Genomic DNA, 21,795 nt, shown 5'->3' with positions numbered 1-21,795 from the left:
AGAAATCTCACGATAGCTTATGCAAAGGTTCAACTCGATTTCCTGAATCCCTGTGAATGCCAAGCAACGAAATAAACATGGGCTTCATCTTGTTGCTCATAGAGATAGAGATGTTACCCCTTTCACATGACGGGTGGTATTAGTCGTAGAGCCTTTTCCTGTCTAGTAGTCTATGTGAATATGAGAACTCACGGCTGTAGGTACTGAAGTACAAAGAAAGTCTCAAGCTCTCCTTCACTGACCAGCTCCCGTTTATAAGATTTCTTGGATGATGCAAACATTAGGCCGCAGATGCCAGGTGCTCGTAGATCATCGGGCTACTGCTCCAGCTGGACCAATAGTGGCTTCAAGTTGTAAAAGAAGCTCGGAAGACAAAAGCAACGCGAAGATCCAGGCTTAATCGCCCAAAGGTTAAAGGATTTCTCTTCACCTACTAAAAAGTGAGGTTTATGCTTTGCGTAGTAAAATATACTTTCAGAGGATCTTGGTAATGCATGAAGGAACGGGCGGATCATATGCGCGCCATATTTTATAAGCTTTAGTGATTTAAAAGTCTCTTTCCTTATGGGTTTCATCTAGGCCAGGAGTTAGAGTGTCTGACATGCTCGACGTAACATACATCTCAAAATAGGCCAAACAGAAAATCATAAGCCAAAATGTGATTGAGTATAAAGCTCTTGAGTATACAAAGTCGAAAGATATACTTCACTAATATGATGCTGTTTGTAAAATCTGTTCTACTGATCCAGATATAAATATCACTCTCTCCTTCATTCTTCCATGAAATCAAACTTGGCCAGTCAAACAAACCTACATTATATCCAGAAGTCACCAAAACTTCATTAAAAATGGACTATGAAAGTAGAAACTTTCGAAAGGGCCTCTGGCAGTATAAATCCCCTTTGACTCCCATCTATCAGAACAACTTACCAATTCTTGTCTACAGAGCCAGACAGAACCATGAGTTCACGGACTTTGCCTTCATCTGCGGAGCCGCTCGATTCCCAGTCCACAAGGTCGTCGTCTGCAGTCAATCAAAGGTCTTTCATATAGCATGCACTGGGCTGTTCAAGGTTAGTCTGCCTTTTAAAACTGATGAACGTGGCTAACATTTCGCAGGAATCTTCCACAAACGAGTACGATCTGTCAGAATCTTCTGTGGACCATGTAAAATGGCTGATTGATTTCCTTTACATGGGAACATACCATATGGAATTCTCCAAGGATTCAACTCTCGTCGACCACATTTACATGTTCGCGCTGGGTGATATGTACAACATTGAACCACTTGCTCAATATGCAGCGGAGCAGTTCCGTATCGGCATTTCCCACGCTCAGAAGTTGGAAGACGTTCTCCCTTTGATCCCCCAGGTCTATAACTCAACCCCAGAGCATCGACAGGAACTGCGGGAACAGGTCGTAAAGTTCATGAGGTGCCCGGTTCGTGGAAAAAAGGAGGCAATAGAGTCAAGAGAATGGTATGACGACATGGCTGAACAGTGTCCCGACTTCATCAAGGACCTGCTTTTTAGTTACTTGGAATGGCCTGATCCCCCACAGGTATTTTGGTGATGGTATGAGTGTAGCTCTGCTGGTGGTATGCTTGGAGTATCTTTTCATGACGGAATGGATTTCATTGAAACAGAAGTAAGGGCAGGAATTTGGAAAGGAGGATGTTTACTTGTTTGTAAATTTCGATATGGCAAGCATAGTCATTATACATAAAAATAAAGTCGTTATATAAAATAAGTGGTGTTCAAAAAGAAACTTTTAGGACCGAGCGTGGATCGAACACGCGACCTAGGGATCTGCAATCCCTCGCTCGTACCACTGAGCTATCGATCCTTGATAATGAGCTGTGAAAGCTCGTTGGACGAGGGTAGCGAGATAAAATGACACACTATGTTAGAAGCATGGTGAATGTTCAGTCAGATCAGGTCATGATTACTTGGACATGGAAATTGATCGAGTACTCGAAGCTATTCCTGAACTCTCTCTCTGTATGGACATTGCCATTGCAAACACGGGCCATCTCTGACCCGTCTTATCAGAATACGCGATAAGCCTCGCAGGCTTCGATAACTTCAATTGATTCACGCGCTGCCCTGGTCTCCAGGTTCACCGGAAAACTCCAAAAATGTGCTGTGAGCTTCCTTATCAAGACTAGAGCTGATCCTGTACGGATTGAGATGCCGTGGAAGCGGGGTAAAAGATAAGTTGAGACAGGACCTTTTGCAAAACCTTTTGCGACTTACCCTGGTGAGCTCGTTGTCGTCATTTCCGCGAGGATTACATAACCATTCCCGGCCAGAGTTTCACCGTCTGACAATTTATAACTTTGTTCAAATTCCCCATTCAACTTCTTCGCCAAGAAGTATTACAACAATGGGCTTTCTAAGAACGGCATTGCTCCTAGCAGGGGCTTCACTTGGCGCTTTTGCCTCGCAGATACCACTCAAGGACACAGACTCACCGCAAGCCTCCACGTTCCAAGTTCACCAAAGCTCGCTATTTCCGGAGCATACGATCCGTATCAGAGAGCAGGTTGACGACTCCATATGCGACGCCCGCGTGAAGCAGTACACCGGCTGGCTCGATGTCGGCAACCAGCATCTTTTCTTCTGGTACTTTGAGAGCAAGAATGCACCAAAAACAGACCCTCTTGTGCTTTGGTTAACTGGAGGCCCTGGCGGCTCATCAATGCTGGGATTGCTTCAAGAGCTTGGACCGTGTCTGATCAACGAGCATGGTAATGGAACGGTTCACAACCCTTATGGATGGAATGAGAATGCGAACTATATCTTTGTCGACCAGCCTGCCAGCGTTGGCTTCTCGTACTTGGATGACGGAGAGCCGATTCCGTCAAACTCTTTCGTCGCTGCTGAGAGTATGCATAAGTTCTTGCAGCTCTTTGTGAGCCAAGTATTCCCGGATCTCGCCGACAGGCCATTTCATATCTCAGGAGAGAGTTATGGAGTAGGTGACCCAGCACTCCCTGTTATGCGACGTGACTGACTCTTTAGGGCCACTATATCCCTGTCCTGGGAGCTACTATTGTTGCACAGAACAGTCTCTACCCTAAGCGGCCCCAAGTCAACCTGGAGTCAGTTCTCATCGGCAACGGCTACGTCTCCCCTCTGGATACCCACTTCGGATACTGGGAGACACTCTGCACCACGAACCCGGGTGTTGACAAGCCTGTTTTCAACAGCACACGTTGTGACATTATGGCTGCGAACCTTCCGCGATGCCTTGACCTCGCACGGGTATGTTATGAGCATCCCGACCATGCTATCTGTGGCGCTGCTGGTAAAGTTTGCTGGGACGGAGTCATCAGCTGGTACGATGGAGAATCCGGTGCAGGTGGCAACAGGAACAGATTCGACATCACCAGGCCCTGCGAATCTGGAGATGATCTGTGCTATAAGGAAGCAGGGCTAATTGAGAAGTATCTCAACACCCCCAAGGTTTTCGATGCCTTAGGCGTACCTAGTGCAGTGACGAACTACTCCATTTATGCGATGGATGTAGAAGTGGCATTTAGTCTGGGATATGACCAAGAAATCAGCACTCAGTCACAGATTCTATACTTGCTCGATCACGATATCGACGTGCTAATGTACCAAGGAAACCTCGACCTCGCATGCAACACCGCTGGTAACTTGAGATGGAGCAACAGTATGCCTTGGAAAGGACAACCGGAATATGTTGCGCAACGGCAAAGATCCTGGGGGGCTGGAGGTGATGAGTTTGGATGGTATAAGGAGGTCAAAATCAAGATGGGCGGCACCGATAAGAAAACCACATTCGCTTTTGTTACAGTTGATGGAGCTGGCCACATGGTAAGTGCTTCGATGTCAATGAGGACTTGATGCTAACAAGCCATAACAGGTTCCTCAGGACAAGCCGAAAGAGGGTCTGGAATTAGTGAACAGGTGGTTGAAGAAGCGAACTTTCAACAAGTGAACAAACCTTGACTTGAGATGGGGAACGTCCCAAGAATGGAAGATCTGACGTTGAGTGACGATCCTAGTCGGGTACTTGGGTTAGCAAGATCTTTTTGCGGTGTAGGGTGAAGGACACTTACGTTTGAGTGAGCTTCTGGCCGATAGATTATCTATGGGTGCCAAGTTTGCCCCAAGAACATTTGTGTCAAGCTTCCAAGGACCCGCCCAGTTACTTTACAGCGTTTCCAGCGATTATTATAGAGACATGCAGGTTGAAAGGAATCCTTCCCGTCATTTGTCACTGAATGCTCAAATGGAACCAAACGAAGTACTCGTGCAGCATGAGCACATCATACTCATGTGCCAAGTCTTGTTGTACTGTGTTCAGTTTTAATCTATGACCGGCCTGGAGTTTATCTCGTGGCTTACAGTTACTTTTCAATTAGTGAATGCTTGTTGGGAAGAGGAGACTGTCGAAACTCTCGTCAACCGAAGTTCCAAAGAGTAGATGGTCACACAAAATCCTTTCCTAGTTCCGACGGAGTCCTTTATATGCTAGGGGAGCGCGATATGAAGTTTATGCTGACGTGATGTTGAGAACAACCGTATGACGTCCTTTGGATACGAAAAGAAGGATTGTGCTTACAGTAAGACGCCAGAACCCAGCTTTTCAGCGGAACACGCATTGGAGAGAGACTTGGCCTACTGAAAAATCTGACAGATTGCTGACGGAGTAATGCCGATGTTTTGCACATGTCTCATTCATCTGTCATCCAAGGTAAGTTCTGCATTCATCAAGAGATAATTACAAACAGCGCCTCATCAGCTTTCTCAGCATCATCGATGTTCAGCTCCAGAAACTTGACTAATCTAGGTTACGCAATTATCCCGCGTTTTGAGCCAACTGCAGAAGTACATAGTAAGCAATGCTACATTACATCGAGCTCAAGTTGGGGGCATGTGACGCTGAGGCTCAGAGCTGGGTGGACCAAAGAGCTGTCAATTATGCATCCGGATGGTGACATTTGTGCTGATCCTCTATGACGGGGATGAAACTCCGGTAGCTGAGTTAAGATTCACTTTTCACCAAAATATTACTCCAGGGCGGGATAAAGTGTATAATGCCTGCTTCGCCTCCAAGCTCAAGAGCTGCCGCGGCATCTAGCAGAGACCGATCAAGATCTAATCGGACGGTTGATGAATAGTGTAAAAATAGGCTTGTTCCAGGGTTAGTTCCGGATCATGTTCTCAAAACCATCAGGTGCGCGACGCAAAGTCTCGTATCGATAGCACCATCTCTGCATGTCTTGTTCTCTACACCCTCATCCGCCTCCGCCATTCTCGAGTCCCGAGACCTCTTGTACTCCCCAAAACTATTCAGACGGAGCATTATCATTTTCTGGTTACTCATGTCAGACTTCGATCGGGCTGTGCAATTGGTTATTTTTAAGCTTAGCTAAAGCAATGGGCCGAAGCCATCGGCTCTGGGGTGGGCTGAGCTTAGTCTTGGCTTGGCTGGAGTATCCGTCATAGAACTGTCCGGCTTAGCGAGATTCGAGAGCCTGCTGTAAAGCTGAACTTTTGGGCTTGAAGTTTGCACTTTTGCTACCAATATATTACGCAACGGTGGATGCAAACATCAACACTTTCACAATCAGATCAACAAAGGATACGAGAAGGATCGAGTCCTTCATCCTCCATTACTCAAGCCAAGATCAGTTTGACAACGCAGACCTCGTGAGGAAGGGCGGTGGCACAGCTGACCTTTACCTCTTTCAGCCCCAGAGCCTGGTTTCTCGGGTATGACAGTTACAACTTGCGGGATAAACTGGTCTTGGGGGCTGACCCCTCCACCCACGATCGAGACCTCAGCCCTGACAATTTGGGGATAGCTCCAAATTGCGCAGCAGCTAGCGCTGACCTTAACCTGGCGTGATCCAGGCGCAGCAGCTCCCAAGTTCGCGTGGAAGCACGGGGCACCCGAAAATAGTAGCCTTTTGCCAACTGACGTAGGGCATGACATGAACTCATGTCGGCCGTCAAGCTCCAGCTCAGCCTTACCAGAGACTAAGTTTGAGTGTCGGAGCGAGGTATCCGCTATGGCGCCAGCCACGACCATGTCTTAGTGGTAAGCCCACGATCTGGGCGATGCTGCCAAAGTTTGAAGCAAGCGGCATACAATTGTATATATAAACAACGTTTGATTCCCTCCATTCGATTAAATTTTATCATTCTCATCATCATCATCTCTTCTACAACAATCACAACAACCTTCGCTACAACACCGTCGCTTCCACTATTAACTACAGCCTCAATCGTTTCTACTACAATTTTCTTAACATCCCTTCTCTACATATAAACTTTCATCTCTCAACATGCGCTACTCATACACTCTTCTTGCCTTTGCCGCTACGGCTCTGGCCCTCCCCACTGCAAAGCCCGCCGATGACGGTTCATGGGCCCCTGGTATGTTTGCCTCATTCCATCACCCAGTCTCATACTAACAGCATCAGGTAAATATGAGGGCGGTGATACTGGCAAGGATGACGGCAAGTGGGCTCCAGGTAAGTCTTTACAGTCTCTCCAACAACTCGCCATACTAAACATTACCAGGCAAGTATGAGGGCCCTGGCACCGGCTTTGACGATGGTCAATACCACCCTGGCAAGGATGGCAAGAAGGCCAAGCGCTACGATGACGGTAGCTGGCATGAAGGTAAATACGAGGGCAAGCCAGGAACCAAGTACGACGATGGCAAATGGTACCCCGGAAAATACCCTGGCGGCAAGGAGAAGCGCAACGACGACGGATCCTGGCACGAGGGCAAGTATGAGGGTGGCAAGACTGGCTACGATGACGGCAAATGGTACCCTGGAAAGTACCCTGGTGGAAAGGCCAAGCGCAACGATGATGGCAGCTGGCATCCCGGCAAATACGAGGGAAAGCCAGGAACCAAGTATGATGATGGAAAGTGGTATCCCGGAAAGTACCCTGGTGGCAAGGAGAAGCGTGAGGATGATGGAAGCTGGCACGAGGGCAAATACGAGGGCGGCGACACTGGCCGTGACGACGGCAAGTGGGAAGCTGGTAAGTCACACATCTCTAAGCTATAAGACCTTCAAGACTAACAAGTTCAAGGCAAATATGAGGGCCCTGGCACTGGCTTCGATGATGGCCAGTACCACCCTGACCACAAGACCAAGCGCAATGACGATGGCAGCTGGCACGAGGGAAAGTATGAGGGCGGCAAGACTGGCTACGATGATGGAAAATGGTACCCTGGAAAGTACCCCGGCAAAGAGTAAAAGTGTTATTAAACATTTAGAAGGTTTTTGGAGTTTAGGACTGGGTTACTGGGTTGAGCATTTGCATACTTCTGGCATCAGACATTCCTTTTTCTTCTTCTGAAAGGCTTCAAATCGCCTGCATTACATATTATTCACATAGGACACTCCCTTTAATTATATACACAATTTGGACTTCATCAAACAGCCGGTATCCGCTCGCTGCAAGCCATGATGGCCACGACTATTGGGTCTCGATCTAACAAGAGGAGCTAACTTTCCAAGGATTGCGCATGAGCCTAAGTAGAAGTACCTTGACCTCGCAGAGCAAGAAGATTTCCGAGGTCGGGCAAGGTGTCGGAATAAACTACTTTTAAATCCGCTAAATCTACTCTACAGTTATATGAATCCCTATGTCATTAGCCGAGATGTCCTGAGTTTTCTTACCTCCCCTATACGTTATGACATGTGCTTTTCATCAACACTCCCGGACTGATTGTGAACTGGATATCCACTGGACTGTGCTTGCATACAGCTTTCTCGTTATTTTCGTTAGTTTTAAAAAGGTGTTGTACAGTCCTTGGTAACCCTGTAGGACGGGTGTTATCGGTGGAAGATCTGCATGACAGGGATCTGGTAATCCGTCGTCTAACTCTGAGCCCCTCATTTACTTTTCTTACCAACGTCTTGACCAACAACAATGGCAGAACTTGTCGTATTCGAACGGACACCATCACAGCAAGTCCACCAGCAAGATAACAATAACGAGATTAGTTACCATGAACACGACAGCGTTGTCGAGGGCCATGCTGCGGAGTCAAGTGAACGACCGGACGCAGAGTTCCCAACAGGCATCAGACTCTGGCTGACTATACTCTCCGTGGTCTCCATCCTCGTCCTCGCCAGTATAGACATGAACATAGTTGCCACAGCAGTCCCAGCTATCACCGATCACTTTCACACGGTGTCTCACGTTGGCTGGTACTCATCCGCCTTCAGACTCTGCGTCTGCGCTTTCCAATTCGTCTTTGGGAAAGCATACAAGCTCTTCTCCATCAAACGCATTTTTCTCCTTTCCAATATTATCTCCATAGCTGGGTCTGTACTCTCGGGCGCTGCTGTTTCGTCGACAATGCTTGTTGTCGGGAGAGCGGTGGCTGGGTTGGGATCTGCGGGCTCTTCGCTGGTTCGTTCATCATCATCATTCAATCCACCCCTCTCCATCGACGACCTGTATTTCTGGGAGTCATTGGTGCTGCTGAAGGTCTTGCTACCATCGCTGCGCCATTGATTGGCGGTGCTCTTCAGACACTTAGCTGGCGATGGTGTTTCTACATCAGCGTGCCTACGGGTGCTGTCACGCTTCTTCTTACCATGTTTTGCCTGTCGGATGATCATAAGCCTAGTGGAGTTTCTGAAATGACGTTTAAGCAGAAGGTTGCTCAGCTTGACCTCGTTAGTAACATGTTGCTTCTCCCAGCGCTCACAAGCCTCTTTCTTGCTCTTTCATGGGCTGGCACTATGTACCCGTGGAGTAGCGGCCAGGTGATTGGACCTCTCCTCACATTTGCTGTTCTCCTTGGTGTATTTGTTTGGAATCAGGTCCGTCGAGGCGACACTGCTGCACTTCCGCCTCGCATTATGAAGCACCGTTGCGTGATTGCGGGTTTCATCTTCATATTCTGTGTCAACAGCACAGGCGTTGTACTAGAATACTATCTACCAACCTACTACCAGCTCGTTCGTGGCTACACGCCTGTCAAGAGCGGCTACATGATGTTACCTATCATCATCGCAGCGACAATCGGTTCACTCATCCACGGAGCGGGGACCAGTGCATTTGGTTATTACACGCCCTTCATGCTCTTCGCATCCTTCATCATGCCAGTTGCGGCAGGGCTTATCACCACGTTTAAGATTGATACCAGTTTCGAGAAACTCATTGCTTATACGGCACTTTCAGGCTTGTCTTACGGCATTGGGTTCATTGGACCTCAAACAGCTGTGCAGACAGTTCTCCCGGCTGAAGACGTCCCACTTGGTTTGTCCATCATGCTGTTCGCTCAATCTTTTGGCCCGGCTGTGTCTGTTCCCATTGCACAGGTGCTCTTCACTAACCGGCTCTCTGACAACCTTGATGGCCTCATACCGGGTCTGAATGGAACGCACATCAGCAACAGCGGTCTTAGCGAAATGGTTAGCAATGTGTCAGAATCTGCGACAAAAGATGTACTAGTTGCAATTGACAAAAGCCTTGGGCAGACATGGTATCTTGTAGCTGGGCTGGCTTCAGTCGCGATAGTTGGAAGCCTGATGACGGAATGGAGATCAGTCAAGGAGAAACGCGAATGAAATGATATCCACGTCTACTGGCTACTCCTCGGCATTATAGTCTTGAGTACAGGCAGGACTGGCCGGCTCATATTGACCCTCCCATGAACAACTGTTATTTGAGAGAACTGTCGTTATGAAAGGTCGGAGCGAGCGGGAACAGATTAGGATGGTAAGCTGGACAATTTCAGCAAATGGTTTGCTGCCTTTGACCAGACCCTGTCAGAATAATAGGGAAATAAACAATGTATTAACATTGTCTTCGCTACCGCCTACAGGCTCCAAAAGGATGTGTCGGCCATCTTAATTCGCGTGTGAAGCGATGATGCCGGCCACCTTTTCAGTCTGACTCAACTGCACCATATGTCCAGCATCAACCTTCATAATCTCACTGCCTGCCAGACCCGCGAACCTTTCCTGCAGCTCAGCAGGTAGTATCCTATCCCCCTCGCAGATGATGTAGACACTTGGTACCTCTCTCCAACCGCAGTACTGAACCTTGGTCGCCCAACCTCTGTCAGCTTGATGTTGAAGACCTGGAAGCCACTCGCTGGCCTCTTCGTCTGAGAAGTCACCGTAAAGCAAGCTCCTGGGGTCTTTACAAGACTGCGTACCGTTTGACTCCTGGAGACCGGTTAGAAACAGGGGCATGAGAAGGAAATAGAAGGTCTCACATGGTAGTCAAAGAACTCCATTGGCCCTTGTTCATAGCCCTCAAGTGCCACCCCAGCTGTGATGAAGATGATCTTCTTCACACCTCCAGCCTTCCCAGAATCCTGCCTGGCTTGAGAAGTCAGGCCTTTGAGGGCACCGCTCCCAATAAAGCCACCTGCTGAGTGCATGACTGCAACGACGCCTTCATCACCTGCTTCCTCAACGACAGGAGCAAGGTCCTTGGCGATGTTCGCGATATCACCATCCATGTTTGGGCTGTCTGGAGGAGTCTTGCCAGTGCTGGAAATAGTCGTGATCACTGTTTTGAAGCCTCGTCCATTGAGGCTGTCGGCGAGAGGTTGGAAGACCGTGGGGCCTTCATAGAACCCAGGAACGATGAAAATTGTAGGAGCCATTGTACGATGTCAATCTGATTTCTGTTGGGAATTATTCTCTCTCATGATATTCCTGATCGTATGCTCTTATAAGGCTCTGGGCCTTGCTATTCTGACGTAAGCGCCAATTCGATAGTCTGCGGCCGAATGACATGCGTGGCGTTGATGCATTTTCAGATTCATGCACCGGAGTCACAAAATCACGTCAATACAGGGACATCAGAGCTGCGGGAGTTTAATCAGGTTCTTGAATAAATCATCATGTTCAGTTGGTCGTAATTTGATCTCCTCGTCCAGCAGAACTGAGAGTGCTCATGAACAATTGATTCCCTTGATCTCCAGAACCATCACTTCCGATTGGCCCCCAACCACACGACATAATCGGTTCTCGGCACCGTCAAAAACGTACTCAAGAATGGCAGCGGTCAGCTGAACTACAAGAGATGCCATTCGTCTGCCATCAATTGTCCCCAAGGCAGCTTGCACCTTGGCTTTCGAGTCTTCAGGAACATCCCTCAAACTAACAAGCAATGGCGCATCCAAGAACGACTGATGCGTTATGCCATCAAGCTGCAGCATCATGCCTGGTCCACGCTGGTTGTTCCAAGTTTCGTTCCATGACGGACCCTGTTCGCGAGAATGAGGCCTTCCAATGAGAAAGAGGGGTTTGTCAAGACCGGTTTTGACGACAGGGCCAAGCATGTCGCCGTCAAGATTTATTACGCCCTTGATTCGATCGTCGCTGAGTAATGTCGACACGGCAGTGGCTCCCCCAATTGAGTGACCAAAGACAAAGATGCTACCTGTTTCGGATAAGCCAAACTGCTCTCTTGCTGTGACATTGTCTTTGATTTGATCGATAATGAATGAAATGTCTTGCGATCGAACCTGTATGTCAATCGAGGTTAGCAATTGCTTCTTAAGCAAGCTTTCAGTCACTCACCTTCGCTGATGTTTCCAGAACGGTCTGGTTCGCTTCACCAACGACGCCAGTGATGGCAGTACCATCTGGATACTCGATGATCGAAGCGTCGTAAGCATGATCAACTGTGATCACGACGTAGCCGTGACTGGCTACGGACCTTGCCATGGTACTGTACATGAATCTTGATACACCACGACCCGGGGAGAATATGACGACTGGAAGTCTGGTTTTATTCTTCTGAGCCTCTTTCTCTATTTGGCTCACATCAGGGAGTCGACAAAACTTCAGCTGCAAGTCCTCGAAAACTCCAGATGGCAGACCCATGGCTTCAGCCTGTCGTCCAAATGCGTCTCGAGTTTTGGGAGGCATATATGGAACGTTGACCTCTCCATGCGGGCAAGAGTTGTCCTGGGTATCGATGGGCGTAAAAGCCGAGATCAGAACACGGCGCTTCTGGGGGCTGTCGATTGGAGCGTATGGATCCCATCTGGATTCATCAGTGAGAGTGTTGATGTTCAAGCCAACGTCAAAGGGCCCCGAAGATACTAATGGGATCAACAGCCCAGTGGATGTGGCACTCAAGCCAGCAATCACGATGGCGAGGCGCGTGCTAAGTCGCATATTAGATTCTTAACTTGAATGGTGCAGAGAAACACGATGATGAAGCTGTAAGGTTGACGAAATTAACTGGGTGTTATCAGAAAGGGACGTAATATATAAGGTGGCATGGAAGCCCTGGAAAGCCCATGTGAGCCCTTTCGTGTAGCCTCGTATGATTGCCATCCTTCAGGTCTTATACGAAGAGAATGGAGACATTGAAGAAGCCCCTGCAACTCGAACCATGAACAAGGGCAGAATAAAGGTCGTTGGTGGATCTCGCTTCCAGGATTACGTGAGACCAAAGTCGCATTGACAGATCGATCAGGTTTGTCTTCAGTCCATTAGTAAACCTGTTCACAGGTGCTGTTCTCTTCCTATTCGTGTTGTTATTTTTGTTGTTTGCATAAAAATAAACATCCAAAGTATCAACATCCAAATAGCAATGCGTCTTCGTGGCTGGACTAGAGTGTGATTCGGTGTGATAAGACATTTCACTGGTTGAAATGACAGTTACGGCGGAAAGCCGCAGAATTTCTAGCGGTTTCAGTGGGCGATGCTCACTGATCCCCCGCTGTCCTCGTCTATCGAGTTTCGGCTTAAATGGTCCCCCTTCTCCTCTCTCCTGGCAAGGCGAGAGGGATGTCTCATGCTTGAGATGATCAAAAATACGACATCCACGTTGAACAGTAGAGTAAGCAAAAGATATCTATATTGCGATTACTCAAAATTTTGCTGTATATCATCAATGTTTTGGTCGGAAATACCAAGCTTGTTCAATTCCTTGTTCGCCTTGGCCATGGACTTTCTTTTCTTTTTTTTCGTGTAACCAGCAACCTACGTGACAACGCACTCATGCTCAGCCTTCTGCCGATACCGTTCTTAACCCCTCAATTTCTCTTGGATCTGGCCCAAAGCGTTCATTTCTTATCTTGGGGTCTCATCGCCTCGTGCCCCGCAGTGAAGCGACATGGCCTTCATCAATAGGTCTCGCTCTGAAGACAGAGGACCAGACACAGAAGATCCTGTCTTCAAGAGCCTTGTAACGCCAGCTCAACGCTCCGCCGCGGTCAAAATCTGGCGTCTTTGTGATTCCTTTCCTTGGGAGATTATACCGTGCTCCCCCGAGACAAGATGGACCCAAGGCCTTCTCGATTGTTTCCTCGAGACGATGACTATGTGCTTTTCTGGACAAAAGCTGGATGATCTTGACAAGAAAAAGGTGCGCTCTGCGCTTCTGAGAGTTGCCCGGCGAAGAGGAGTTGGCGAGCCAATTGTCATCACAGAAACCGACATCAGAGGTGTTTTGTCTCTGTTGAAGAAAACAGACTCACAGCCCGGATCGGACTCAGAAACACCACTCGCCACGAGAACAATATCCGGTGGCAAGTTGGCGCTTAAACCTGCTGCTAAACGAGTCAGGACCGAGAATAAGAGCCCGCTCGCGCGAGTAACGCGCTCTTCAAAGCGACAGAGAGGACATGCGTCAAAAAAAATCCCTAGCACAAGCCCCAAGACTCCGGTACCCAAGCGCAAAAGTGCAAATACTGTGGTGATCAGCTCAGATGACGAAAGCGACCGCGATGAAGCCCAAGACCAGTGCCTCGATGAGAAAAAAGAGCCAGACGACAATCAGAGTCAGCCCGCGCTGAGCCACTCGGACGAGCCTTCTCCAGACCCAGATTCCCAGCTTCTAGAAACCGTTGCGGAACACGAGAGGCGCAAAGCTTTATCAGCACCGTCACCGGATGCAGAAGAGGTAAATCCTAGCACTGACTCTGCATCACCTGCTCAGAGTGGTTCAGGACGTCCTCTAGTAACTCCATCTCGCAGGATCCGCATTGCATCTCTTGGCATGACAGATAAACAAATAGGCGATAAGATCCGCAAGAGCCTATCCATCGTCGCGCATAAGCAACACCTACGAATCGAACAAAGACTGGCCGAGCTCGACGCCGAAGCCAAGTGTGCGAGACAAGCCTTGCTCGAAGCTGACAGCGCGAATCGCGGAATGTTGAAGAGCCGCGAACGAAAGCAAGACGCCATTTCCGCCACGATGAAGGCATCCGAAAAAGCACACGCCGATTATGAAAAGAGCGTCGAAGCGTTGCGATTCGTGCAGAGCCTTGGGGTCAGCAACATGGCCAGCGCTATAAAAAGTCTAGAGAAGGCTGTAGAAGACGCCGACAAAGACCAAACAGTTACCCGTGCTGCCTACGACAGAGTCTGTCGTGAGCTTCCTAGCTTTGAGGAGAAAGCAGAGGCTGTGAAGAAAAAACTTGAGGAAGCGGATGCCAAGTTTCGTCAGATTTGTCAAGCAAGGGATGATTTCACTATGGCTTCGGAGGAGAGAAACATTACCTGTACGGTTCGTGTGGAGAGTGATGCTAGAGACGACGGGGAACATTTATTTGACGATTTTGTTCTTGAGCTTGGTGCGACTGTTCGACAAAAGGCGCGGAAGTGAGAGACATGGCCGTCGTTATTGGTGGGCTGACAGTGGACTCTTGCTTGGCTGCTTGTAGGTTTTAAAATTTGGGATCTTTGTCTTTTCGAGAAGAAGTGAAAAAAAGGATGGACGATATATATCTGTAGCCTCGCAGAAATGTAGCCAAGTTAAGATGAGACGGACTTTGTGGAGGACAAAGGGAAGCTAAACATGCGTTTTCGTTGCTATGTGAGGCTTTGAATCCCTAACCCCAGTATCGTACTTCGTCTGGGCCCGTTGATGAGCTTGTTATTTTGTCGATAGTAGGTGCTGATCTCTGAGGATCACGGTTGCTATTCTTAGTCATGCGACCAACCCAAAAAGGTACGCGTGTTACTTCGTCTCACGGTCTTACAACACCGTGTCAACTCTTATCAGTACAACCCCTCACCCACCAAACAACTCCAAATCACAAGCAAAATGATCAAACTGGTCGCATTCGACCTCGATGGCACTCTTGCAGAGAGCAAGCAGGCAATTCTCGACTCAATGGGCGAAGCTCTCGCCGATCTCTTGAGCGTCGCCCACGTCGCAGTTATATCCGGTGGCGATTGGCCTCAGTTCCAGAAACAAGTCGCCAGCCGACTTCCCGCACGAGCTGACCTTTCTAAACTCTGGCTCATGCCTACCACTGGCACAAAGCTTTACACTCACAAGGGTGATGAGTGGAAGGTGGAATATGCAGAGCTGTTTAGTGAGGAGCAGAGGAAGAACATCATCGAAGCATTCAACGCTGCTCTCGACGCAACGGGGTTTCAGCCAGAGCAGACTTGGGGTGAACGCATTGAAGATCGAGGCAGTCAGATCACATTTTCGGCGCTTGGTCAACAAGCCCCTCCCTCCGCGAAGGAAGTTTGGGATCCTGACTTTGAGAAGCGCAAAATCATTCAAGCGGATCTATACAAGCGACTCCCAGACTTGTCAATCAACATGGGCGGAGCTACTTCTATCGACATCACGCAGAAAGGTGTTGATAAGGGCTACGGGCTGAAGAAGCTCTCGGCGGCGAGTGGGATTCCCCTGGAGCAGATCATGTTCATTGGAGATGCCATCTTTCCGGGTGGGAATGATTACCCTGCTAAGGAACTGGGGCTGCACACGGTGCGGGTGAAGAATCCGGATGGGACTCTGGCTGCTATTGCCGGTATCGTTGCGTGTTTGAGTGAGACTGGTCCTTTGCATTAACATGAGACGCCTATAACTGGCAACTCACGACTGTGAGGGGAGTTGACTACTTCCTACTATTGAAGGAGATGAGCAGAAAACATTGTTCATGTTGGGAGGGAAGCAGAGAAAATGACAACAAACAACGGACTCTCCAAATCATGAGGATTCAATATCATCACAGTTGATATAAAGCCATTGACCGTCGTACCCAAAATGCAACTCGTTATTAAATGCATATGTTCACGTGAGCGACACGACATGCACCTTTATCAATGTGTCCTAATAGGACTCGTGCATGCTGATGCGTAACAGAGCTCACAAGGGTCATAACCGTGGTCTCTCATACTTGTTCAACACGGCCCTGCGAAGTTCACGAATCAATCAAGTTTGGCAAACTTAAAAACGGCATACGCAACTTTGACGCTCGAAACGGTTCAATTTCGTATTATTAACGTAAATACATCTTGGCTAACCTATGACCACATTGCCAGATGTCTTTCCTTTCAACCTGATGCTATGTACCGCGGATCTGTAACTCCGACAAGTCAGCATGATAATCAATAAATATGGTAATCAGAGCATCAGGATATCGAACGTCTCAGCTTGTGTAACGGAAACAGCTTGAATCATATCTGATCATAGCCATGGAAGTATTTGTTTCAATCTCATCATTGACGGTGGGGGAATTAGGAAATAATAAGGAAGCTCACCTTTCGAAACCAATCATGGCTAGGTTTCTTAAGCTAGTAAGTTCTCTGACTTGATACCTTGTACTTCTTTTGCCTAAAGACTTCAATTCATCAAGAGTGGGTGGCCTCAATCGCGAACCTCTCACAACCCCAAGGGCCACTGGCCTCGAATATACGGACAAACGCGGCAATGGAGGAAGAAGAAAGAGAAAACAAGAATCATTTGCGGCATTTTCTCCTTTTCAACGTAGGATTCGTGCCCAATATTTTTCAAGGGGGCCCTGCTCGGAAGAGCGTTGATCCATGCGCAGCCAAGATGATACTGAAGTCATGCGTCTACTGAAGGATGAATATCGCGTTTTGGCCGCGTTTACCGCATACAATCTTGAAATTTAAGAAAGGCACATATAACTGCCAAACAACTATCCTATAATCAAGATCCTGAAACGCGCTGGCTCAAATGCTGACTTCGTCAATGTCATACACCATCTGCTGCGTCTCTGATCCCCATCGATCCATGCCAAACGCCCAAGCACCTTGCATAAACAGCCAGAGTCCCGTCTCCTTTAGCCATAAGCCCCATGGCCCTGTCTTTCTTCTCATCTTTGCATTGCTTGAGGATCTGTTTGCAATCTCTTCAACTCTTGGCCTCCGGATCTCATTGAACAGCTTGAAAGCATCCACAAGAGACAGTTCCTTCTCTAGAAGTCGTACAAGGAGAAACGCATCTTCGAATGCCATCGATACACCTTGGCCAGCGTGAGGTGGCATGGCATGTGCGGCATCACCAAGAAGGAGAGTTCTTCCTTTGTACCATCTTCCTCCGGTGGGTAGCTTGTAAATCGGGTAGAACTTCACAGCTGTCGTCTTGCCAATAAGCTCTCGTAAGTTATCCCCCCATTCTCCACCCGCATCTTCGAGAGTTTTGTGAAGTTGAGTCTTAAACCCCTCCACCTCCTCCCGTCGATGAAGCTCCCATCCATTGCGGGCGTCCTCAGAGTCCGGCAGCGGTACTTCTTTTGACAAAAACCACTGAATCTCATCGTCAGAGGCAGTGCACGTCATGACTCCAAACATACCCTCTTGAGTCATCGTGATATTCATGCCTCTCATTTCTTTTTGGGTTGCCTCTGAAACACAAGAAGCTGGGACCATGGCGCCAAGGCCTGACATCCCTGTGTATACAGGTGCCTGATCTGCATCGACATGCAGGCGTCGTACAGCAGAGTGAATCCCGTCGCATCCAAGTAGAAGGTCTGCCGTATCGCTGGTCCCGTCAGAGAAGGTCGCGGTGACTGAATCAGCCGATTCTGTGATGGAGATGAGTGACTTGTTGTAGTGCAAAGCGATACCAGCTTCAGCAACCGCTTTCAATAGGGTGTCCAGTAAATCAGTTCGTTTGATTCTCATGTACCCATAACCAGTCTGTTCTTTTGCTGCAGCAACCATGTCTTTTCGTCCCAGAACTCCTCCATTTATAGAATGGATGGTCATGTTGGAGTGGCTGCTTCCGCGCTCCTTGAGCTCTGAGTAAACTCCCAAACGATCAAGAAGGCGCAGACCATTTGGCATGATGCCTATGGCGCTCCCCAATGTGGAAGGTGCTGATCGAAGCTCATAGATCGTGCAGTTCACGCTCGCTTGCTGCTGTAAGCGTAGAGCGGTTGCGAGGCCCGCGGGGCCTCCGCCGATGATGATAGCCTACGGAGGTGTTAGCCTTGTTGCCAGCCTGTAGTTTGGGAAACTTGCCTTTGTTTGCTTCATTCTTCAATACAATATTGATTGATGATATGTAAAGTGTTTTTGTCTTGTTCGTTGCAAATTGGAGTTGCCGTTTATAAATACTTCATGTGTCGGAGATCAGGTGCGGAAGTCCGCGGTCGAGGATTTCCCTTTTGGGCCATCCGTGAAAGACTGTGTCCGAACCGGACTAATCGGACATTAACTTCAACCCCGGTTGAGACAGCTGCATCCAGCTCAGGAAACTGTAACAGACAATCAGTTATAATGACACAAACTTCGAAGTTCAGACATATGTTGGGCGGCAACGTCAAATAATAGCATGAGACAGCAGAGTTTTAATCTTGACATCTCCACGCAAACTCGAAGAAGGTGTCTCCGTCAAAAACGGCTTAGGATGGTACTAAAGTATTACCCAATACATCTCTTGCCTCATTACAGGCAATACCAAGTCGACAGGCATGTCGTCTGGCCAACGAGTTGCCTCCCACGATATATGCATCATAGTAGCTTCATGCTGCAATCCGTCTAACACCATGCTTCGAACTTCTTAACTGAAGTTGCTAGGATCAAAGTCGAGGTCTTGCAGAAGAGAAGTCCACTGAAACTCTTCAAGGTCAGGGACAGCAGCCAAAAAGTCTGACCAGAGCTGGTGCGAATGTTCGTCCCCGAAACCGTCTTCCTGCATGCCCACTGTAATATCATTCATGTCTGTGAAAGCACTTTCAGGAACCGAATCCAAGTTCGCGCTCGATGTCGCAGCTGGCGAAGCTGATTTCATCGCATTCGTGCGCTGTTTCTGCAAAGTCCCCATGACCTGTTCCATATTCTTCTCGATACCTCTGATCAAACTCTCCGCGTTCTTCCTCGATTTGTTCAGCGTCTCGTACGCGCCCTTAACCTTTTCCTTTATGGCTTCCGCGTCGGGGGCATCAGGGTTGTGAGACAGGTCGACTGCCAACGCTACAGCGGCTGAGGTGACGTGCAAGAAGATTACCAAATACCTCTCAGGTCTAAAGTGAAGCTTGGCAACCGGGTCGTCCATCATGCGTCTGAGTTCAAGAATCTTGTATGCTGATGTGAGGATCGTGGTTCGAGAGTAAGAATATCGAAGATCTGAGTAGGCTGCGAGGTGATAAGGACGATGAAGTCGACAAATGCGTGCATGGATGCCGAGGTGAAGACTTATTCGCTGCCAGTAGATGAACGGTCTCAATTCGCAGATCTCTTTGGACTTCTGCATACTCTCCGGGTCGAGCTTGCAAAAATCAGGAAGACCCTTGATAAAATTCTGCAGTTTTCTATCAAGCTGAAGAATGACTTCGTAGTCTTCTTCGGGGGTGTCGTCGGCCAGGGGTGTGATCGTATCGATAATCTCGCGAGATATTTCTGCCGTTCTGAGTCGCAGAAAGAAGAATGTCATGTCTGTTGGAACGGAGATAGGTAAATCGTGTATGTCGCCTGAAATCGTGAGCGCAACGTCGTCGACGTTACACGGCTGTTTGACTCTCAGCAGTCTCGGGATGAATGTATAGATACCCTCCTGGGAGCTCCCAGAGAACGAAGTCAACCTGATGAAGGGTCAGCTAGATCAGCCACTGATCATAGAAAGGATGCGTTACCAGTCAGAAGCAACCATGTTCCACCATACACGTCTCTGAACCTCCAACTCAATATTGTTGGCCGGGCTTACGTCTCGCTCTTTCTGTGCTGCCGGGCTGTCTAAGCGATGGATCATCATTTCGCGGCACATATTGTAGCACCGGCTTCTAAGGTCCAATGCCTTGGCCGGAAAGACATCATCGGAGTTAATAGCCACATGTGCAAGGGTAGATATCGCTGAGACAGCTGTGACCGAGGGTGGTAGTGGTGTGCAAGGTTCTTCAATAATCGACAGAGCAGAGTGAAAATAACAGTCGAAGGCCGACACGGCGTTCTCTTTTGTTGCTTCAAGCTTATGAAGAAGTTCATCTGTCCAGGCCAAGGCCGCACCAGCAAAGATACTGAAAAGCATGAGCAACTCGTCAATCTGTGGAACTTCTTTGTCAGAGTCCACTGAGCTATAAACGAGTGATCTAGTCGATGGTACATGCAGGACACCGAATGTAGGCTGGATGGTGTCAACGAAGTGTTCGCATAGCAGATGTGCTTGATGGGCAGGCGGAAGATTCGACATCAAATGGTTTAAGCGCGCATTGATAGAAGCATTTTTGTCGCTTGAGGGAGTCTCATTGTGGCAATTGAACGGCTTGCGGTCTGTATGGATTGATCAGCTTCGGACGGACCGACATAGCAGGATTCAGGCTTGAGGCTCCTACGGGAGGAAGTTGGTTCTGGTTGGGTAAGCTGTGATACTTGAGCCCCATTTGGGAAGACAGCTTTTTCTAGTTTAGTTAGCCTGTCAAGCATTTCCTTGTTTCTGATGCCATTAGCACGGCGAGTGAGTGTACATTGGGAACAGGTTGACTAACAGGTCCAACTGTCTAAGAGGAGAGAAGGCCAAGGTGCTTCCGTTCGGGTCGACTGAAGCCTCACCGGGGTTCCGCTCCGGTAATGTATCAGTCTCCAAAGGGTTAGTTGCTCGACTGCCATTCTCGTAAACGCATGTGAGGCGCCGCTGGGTACAATTCGAACAAGGTTGATTGCGATCACAGCGCCGCTTCTTCTCGCGGCAAGGGCGGCACGAAACTGGCAGCCGAGATGCCCGGTAAGTCGACATAATAGGCGCCCCGGAATAATTGCGCTTCATTGTGCGAAATATGCGCGCATCGGCATCAGATATCGATCAATTGACACGGTCAGACTGATGACGCGGAGATGTTAGGTCGAAGCCGCGGGTCCGCGGAGGAGAATTGACAAATGTGGTTAGTGGCATAGACTGCACGTGATGCTGGCATCTACCAGCTACCCTGAGGCTCTCACCATGAGCAAATAAATAAACGCGAAGACAAGTACAGGAGCGTATAATAGAAGATGGATTATGATATTATTGTTTATTCGCTTTCATGATAAAGACATTAACTCCATTTTGAGAAGCTCCCACAATTAAACCCGAATGATGATCTCACTTCTCCCTACATCAAATGTTAGATTCATCGAGGTGAGTTTCAAGGTCAGCAAGACTTACAGTATGGCCAATTCAAGATCACCTTGGATCTTCGCTTTCAGTTGTAACTCAACATCGAGATCCATATCCAATCTCACGCGAGGTGCGCTGCTTTTCTTTTCCGTCTCTTGGCTCGCTGGTTGAATAGGCTGTTCGTTTTGAGGCTGATTGAGGGCTTCTTGAGACCCAGTGTTGGATCGATCAACCTGGTTATTCTGTGAACCTTGGGTCATTTGATGTGTATTGTTTTCGGAATTGTCGCTCTGATCGCCGACATTTGATCGGCCGTTTTGGATTGTCTCTTCTGTTGCCATTGTGGATATCTTGAAAAGAAAATTTGTTGAGATTTCAGGCGGTACTTTAGTTGTAATTTGGCAAGTTTATTTGATATCCAAACTATTCAAGTTAGCAAGAATTAGGAATTGCTCTGCTCTGTCTTGAATAGTTGATATGCTATCCGGGTGGCGATGGG

At 48.3% G+C, this 21,795-nt stretch overlaps 12 protein-coding genes and 1 non-coding gene across 15 annotated transcripts; 6 read left to right on the top strand and 7 right to left on the bottom strand.

Moving 5' to 3' along the window:
- Positions 1 to 848: 848 nt before the first annotated feature.
- Positions 849 to 1,572, top strand: FOXG_16812 (uncharacterized protein; the record flags this gene model as incomplete). Its single annotated transcript, XM_018396821.1, has 2 exons — positions 849 to 1,073; positions 1,120 to 1,572. The coding sequence occupies 2 exons, from the start codon at positions 849 to 851 to the stop codon at positions 1,570 to 1,572; spliced, it is 678 nt and encodes a 225-aa protein (XP_018257601.1).
- Positions 1,573 to 1,772: 200 nt separating this feature from the next.
- Positions 1,773 to 1,845, bottom strand: FOXG_22598. Its single transcript has one exon. It is a non-coding gene; the product is annotated as a tRNA-Cys (tRNA).
- Positions 1,846 to 2,291: 446 nt separating this feature from the next.
- Positions 2,292 to 4,376, top strand: FOXG_16811 (uncharacterized protein). Its single transcript, XM_018396820.1, has 3 exons — positions 2,292 to 2,976; positions 3,024 to 3,842; positions 3,892 to 4,376. Exons 1-3 carry the CDS (start codon positions 2,386 to 2,388, stop codon positions 3,964 to 3,966), a joined length of 1,485 nt encoding a protein of 494 aa, XP_018257600.1. The 5' UTR covers positions 2,292 to 2,385; the 3' UTR covers positions 3,967 to 4,376.
- Positions 4,377 to 5,134: 758 nt separating this feature from the next.
- On the bottom strand, positions 5,135 to 5,395 carry FOXG_16810 (uncharacterized protein). Its single transcript, XM_018396819.1, has one exon. It carries the CDS (start codon positions 5,356 to 5,358, stop codon positions 5,188 to 5,190), a length of 171 nt encoding a protein of 56 aa, XP_018257599.1. The 5' UTR covers positions 5,359 to 5,395; the 3' UTR covers positions 5,135 to 5,187.
- A 564-nt stretch (positions 5,396 to 5,959) lies between these two features.
- FOXG_16809 (uncharacterized protein) lies at positions 5,960 to 7,516 on the top strand. 2 transcript variants are annotated; one of them, XM_018396818.1, is made up of 4 exons: positions 5,960 to 6,413; positions 6,461 to 6,511; positions 6,561 to 7,034; positions 7,086 to 7,516. In XM_018396818.1, the coding sequence occupies exons 1-4, from the start codon at positions 6,393 to 6,395 to the stop codon at positions 7,353 to 7,355; spliced, it is 816 nt and encodes a 271-aa protein (XP_018257598.1). In that variant the 5' UTR covers positions 5,960 to 6,392; the 3' UTR covers positions 7,356 to 7,516. The 2 variants fall into 2 exon arrangements, with proteins under 2 accessions (XP_018257598.1, XP_018257597.1); XM_018396817.1 differs by having other exon boundaries at positions 6,083 to 6,413; positions 6,561 to 7,438.
- A 407-nt stretch (positions 7,517 to 7,923) lies between these two features.
- FOXG_22597 (uncharacterized protein) lies at positions 7,924 to 9,861 on the top strand. Of its 2 annotated transcripts, XM_018403012.1 has the most exons (2): positions 7,924 to 8,417; positions 8,712 to 9,861. In XM_018403012.1, exon 2 carries the CDS (start codon positions 8,753 to 8,755, stop codon positions 9,581 to 9,583), a length of 831 nt encoding a protein of 276 aa, XP_018257596.1. In that variant the 5' UTR covers positions 7,924 to 8,417; positions 8,712 to 8,752; the 3' UTR covers positions 9,584 to 9,861. The 2 variants fall into 2 exon arrangements, with proteins under 2 accessions (XP_018257596.1, XP_018257595.1); XM_018403011.1 differs by having other exon boundaries at positions 7,924 to 9,861.
- A 4-nt stretch (positions 9,862 to 9,865) lies between these two features.
- Positions 9,866 to 10,656, bottom strand: FOXG_16807 (uncharacterized protein; the record flags this gene model as incomplete). The annotated part of the gene is made up of 2 exons (XM_018396816.1): positions 10,237 to 10,656; positions 9,866 to 10,186 (listed from the first exon to the last, which is right to left on the bottom strand). Exons 1-2 carry the CDS (start codon positions 10,630 to 10,632, stop codon positions 9,866 to 9,868), a joined length of 717 nt encoding a protein of 238 aa, XP_018257594.1. The 5' UTR covers positions 10,633 to 10,656.
- Positions 10,657 to 10,713: 57 nt separating this feature from the next.
- FOXG_16806 (uncharacterized protein) lies at positions 10,714 to 12,326 on the bottom strand. Its single transcript, XM_018396815.1, has 2 exons — positions 11,555 to 12,326; positions 10,714 to 11,499 (listed from the first exon to the last, which is right to left on the bottom strand). The coding sequence occupies exons 1-2, from the start codon at positions 12,155 to 12,157 to the stop codon at positions 10,924 to 10,926; spliced, it is 1,179 nt and encodes a 392-aa protein (XP_018257593.1). The 5' UTR covers positions 12,158 to 12,326; the 3' UTR covers positions 10,714 to 10,923.
- A 563-nt stretch (positions 12,327 to 12,889) lies between these two features.
- FOXG_16805 (uncharacterized protein) lies at positions 12,890 to 14,858 on the top strand. The gene has a single exon (XM_018396814.1). It carries the CDS (start codon positions 13,104 to 13,106, stop codon positions 14,598 to 14,600), a length of 1,497 nt encoding a protein of 498 aa, XP_018257592.1. The 5' UTR covers positions 12,890 to 13,103; the 3' UTR covers positions 14,601 to 14,858.
- A 112-nt stretch (positions 14,859 to 14,970) lies between these two features.
- FOXG_16804 (eukaryotic phosphomannomutase) lies at positions 14,971 to 16,102 on the top strand. The gene has a single exon (XM_018396813.1). The coding sequence runs from the start codon at positions 15,042 to 15,044 to the stop codon at positions 15,804 to 15,806; it is 765 nt and encodes a 254-aa protein (XP_018257591.1). The 5' UTR covers positions 14,971 to 15,041; the 3' UTR covers positions 15,807 to 16,102.
- A 729-nt stretch (positions 16,103 to 16,831) lies between these two features.
- FOXG_16803 (uncharacterized protein) lies at positions 16,832 to 18,074 on the bottom strand. Its single transcript, XM_018396812.1, has one exon. It carries the CDS (start codon positions 18,047 to 18,049, stop codon positions 16,934 to 16,936), a length of 1,116 nt encoding a protein of 371 aa, XP_018257590.1. The 5' UTR covers positions 18,050 to 18,074; the 3' UTR covers positions 16,832 to 16,933.
- Positions 18,075 to 18,520: 446 nt separating this feature from the next.
- On the bottom strand, positions 18,521 to 21,034 carry FOXG_16802 (uncharacterized protein). The gene is made up of 4 exons (XM_018396811.1): positions 20,689 to 21,034; positions 20,536 to 20,636; positions 19,840 to 20,473; positions 18,521 to 19,788 (listed from the first exon to the last, which is right to left on the bottom strand). The coding sequence occupies exons 1-4, from the start codon at positions 20,964 to 20,966 to the stop codon at positions 18,768 to 18,770; spliced, it is 2,034 nt and encodes a 677-aa protein (XP_018257589.1). The 5' UTR covers positions 20,967 to 21,034; the 3' UTR covers positions 18,521 to 18,767.
- Positions 21,035 to 21,215: 181 nt separating this feature from the next.
- Positions 21,216 to 21,778, bottom strand: FOXG_22596 (uncharacterized protein). The gene is made up of 2 exons (XM_018403010.1): positions 21,345 to 21,778; positions 21,216 to 21,291 (listed from the first exon to the last, which is right to left on the bottom strand). The coding sequence occupies exons 1-2, from the start codon at positions 21,635 to 21,637 to the stop codon at positions 21,282 to 21,284; spliced, it is 303 nt and encodes a 100-aa protein (XP_018257588.1). The 5' UTR covers positions 21,638 to 21,778; the 3' UTR covers positions 21,216 to 21,281.
- Between the last annotated feature and the right edge of the window lie 17 nt (positions 21,779 to 21,795).

Source organism: Fusarium oxysporum, chromosome 13 (genome assembly GCF_000149955.1).
Source record: "Fusarium oxysporum f. sp. lycopersici 4287 chromosome 13, whole genome shotgun sequence".
Lineage (NCBI taxonomy): Eukaryota > Fungi > Ascomycota > Sordariomycetes > Hypocreales > Nectriaceae > Fusarium > Fusarium oxysporum.
The sequence above is the reverse complement of the archived record's forward strand: the minus strand, read 5'-3'. Positions and strand labels throughout refer to the sequence as shown.

Excerpts from the sequence above, each read along its gene's own strand:
- FOXG_16811 (XM_018396820.1), top strand. The coding sequence starts at position 2,386 with ATGGGCTTTCTAAGAACGGCATTGCTCCTAGCAGGGGCTTCACTTGGC. Across the intron at positions 2,977-3,023 it reads TCTCAGGAGAGAGTTATGGA|GGCCACTATATCCCTGTCCT; the intron begins GTAGGTGACCCA and ends CTGACTCTTTAG. Across the intron at positions 3,843-3,891 it reads TTGATGGAGCTGGCCACATG|GTTCCTCAGGACAAGCCGAA; the intron begins GTAAGTGCTTCG and ends AAGCCATAACAG.
- FOXG_16810 (XM_018396819.1), bottom strand. The coding sequence starts at position 5,358 with ATGAGTAACCAGAAAATGATAATGCTCCGTCTGAATAGTTTTGGGGAG.
- FOXG_16809 (XM_018396817.1), top strand. The coding sequence starts at position 6,393 with ATGACGGTTCATGGGCCCCTG. Across the intron at positions 6,414-6,460 it reads TGACGGTTCATGGGCCCCTG|GTAAATATGAGGGCGGTGAT; the intron begins GTATGTTTGCCT and ends TAACAGCATCAG. Across the intron at positions 6,512-6,560 it reads TGACGGCAAGTGGGCTCCAG|GCAAGTATGAGGGCCCTGGC; the intron begins GTAAGTCTTTAC and ends AAACATTACCAG.
- FOXG_22597 (XM_018403011.1), top strand. The coding sequence starts at position 8,606 with ATGTTTTGCCTGTCGGATGATCATAAGCCTAGTGGAGTTTCTGAAATG.
- FOXG_16806 (XM_018396815.1), bottom strand. The coding sequence starts at position 12,157 with ATGCGACTTAGCACGCGCCTCGCCATCGTGATTGCTGGCTTGAGTGCC. Across the intron at positions 11,500-11,554 it reads TTCTGGAAACATCAGCGAAG|GTTCGATCGCAAGACATTTC; the intron begins GTGAGTGACTGA and ends ATTGACATACAG.
- FOXG_16805 (XM_018396814.1), top strand. The coding sequence starts at position 13,104 with ATGGCCTTCATCAATAGGTCTCGCTCTGAAGACAGAGGACCAGACACA.
- FOXG_16804 (XM_018396813.1), top strand. The coding sequence starts at position 15,042 with ATGATCAAACTGGTCGCATTCGACCTCGATGGCACTCTTGCAGAGAGC.
- FOXG_16803 (XM_018396812.1), bottom strand. The coding sequence starts at position 18,049 with ATGCCAAATGGTCTGCGCCTTCTTGATCGTTTGGGAGTTTACTCAGAG.
- FOXG_16802 (XM_018396811.1), bottom strand. The coding sequence starts at position 20,966 with ATGAAGCGCAATTATTCCGGGGCGCCTATTATGTCGACTTACCGGGCA. Across the intron at positions 20,637-20,688 it reads CCTCTTAGACAGTTGGACCT|AAACAAGGAAATGCTTGACA; the intron begins GTTAGTCAACCT and ends TAATGGCATCAG. Across the intron at positions 20,474-20,535 it reads ACCAGAACCAACTTCCTCCC|ACCGCAAGCCGTTCAATTGC; the intron begins GTAGGAGCCTCA and ends CAATCCATACAG.
- FOXG_22596 (XM_018403010.1), bottom strand. The coding sequence starts at position 21,637 with ATGGCAACAGAAGAGACAATCCAAAACGGCCGATCAAATGTCGGCGAT.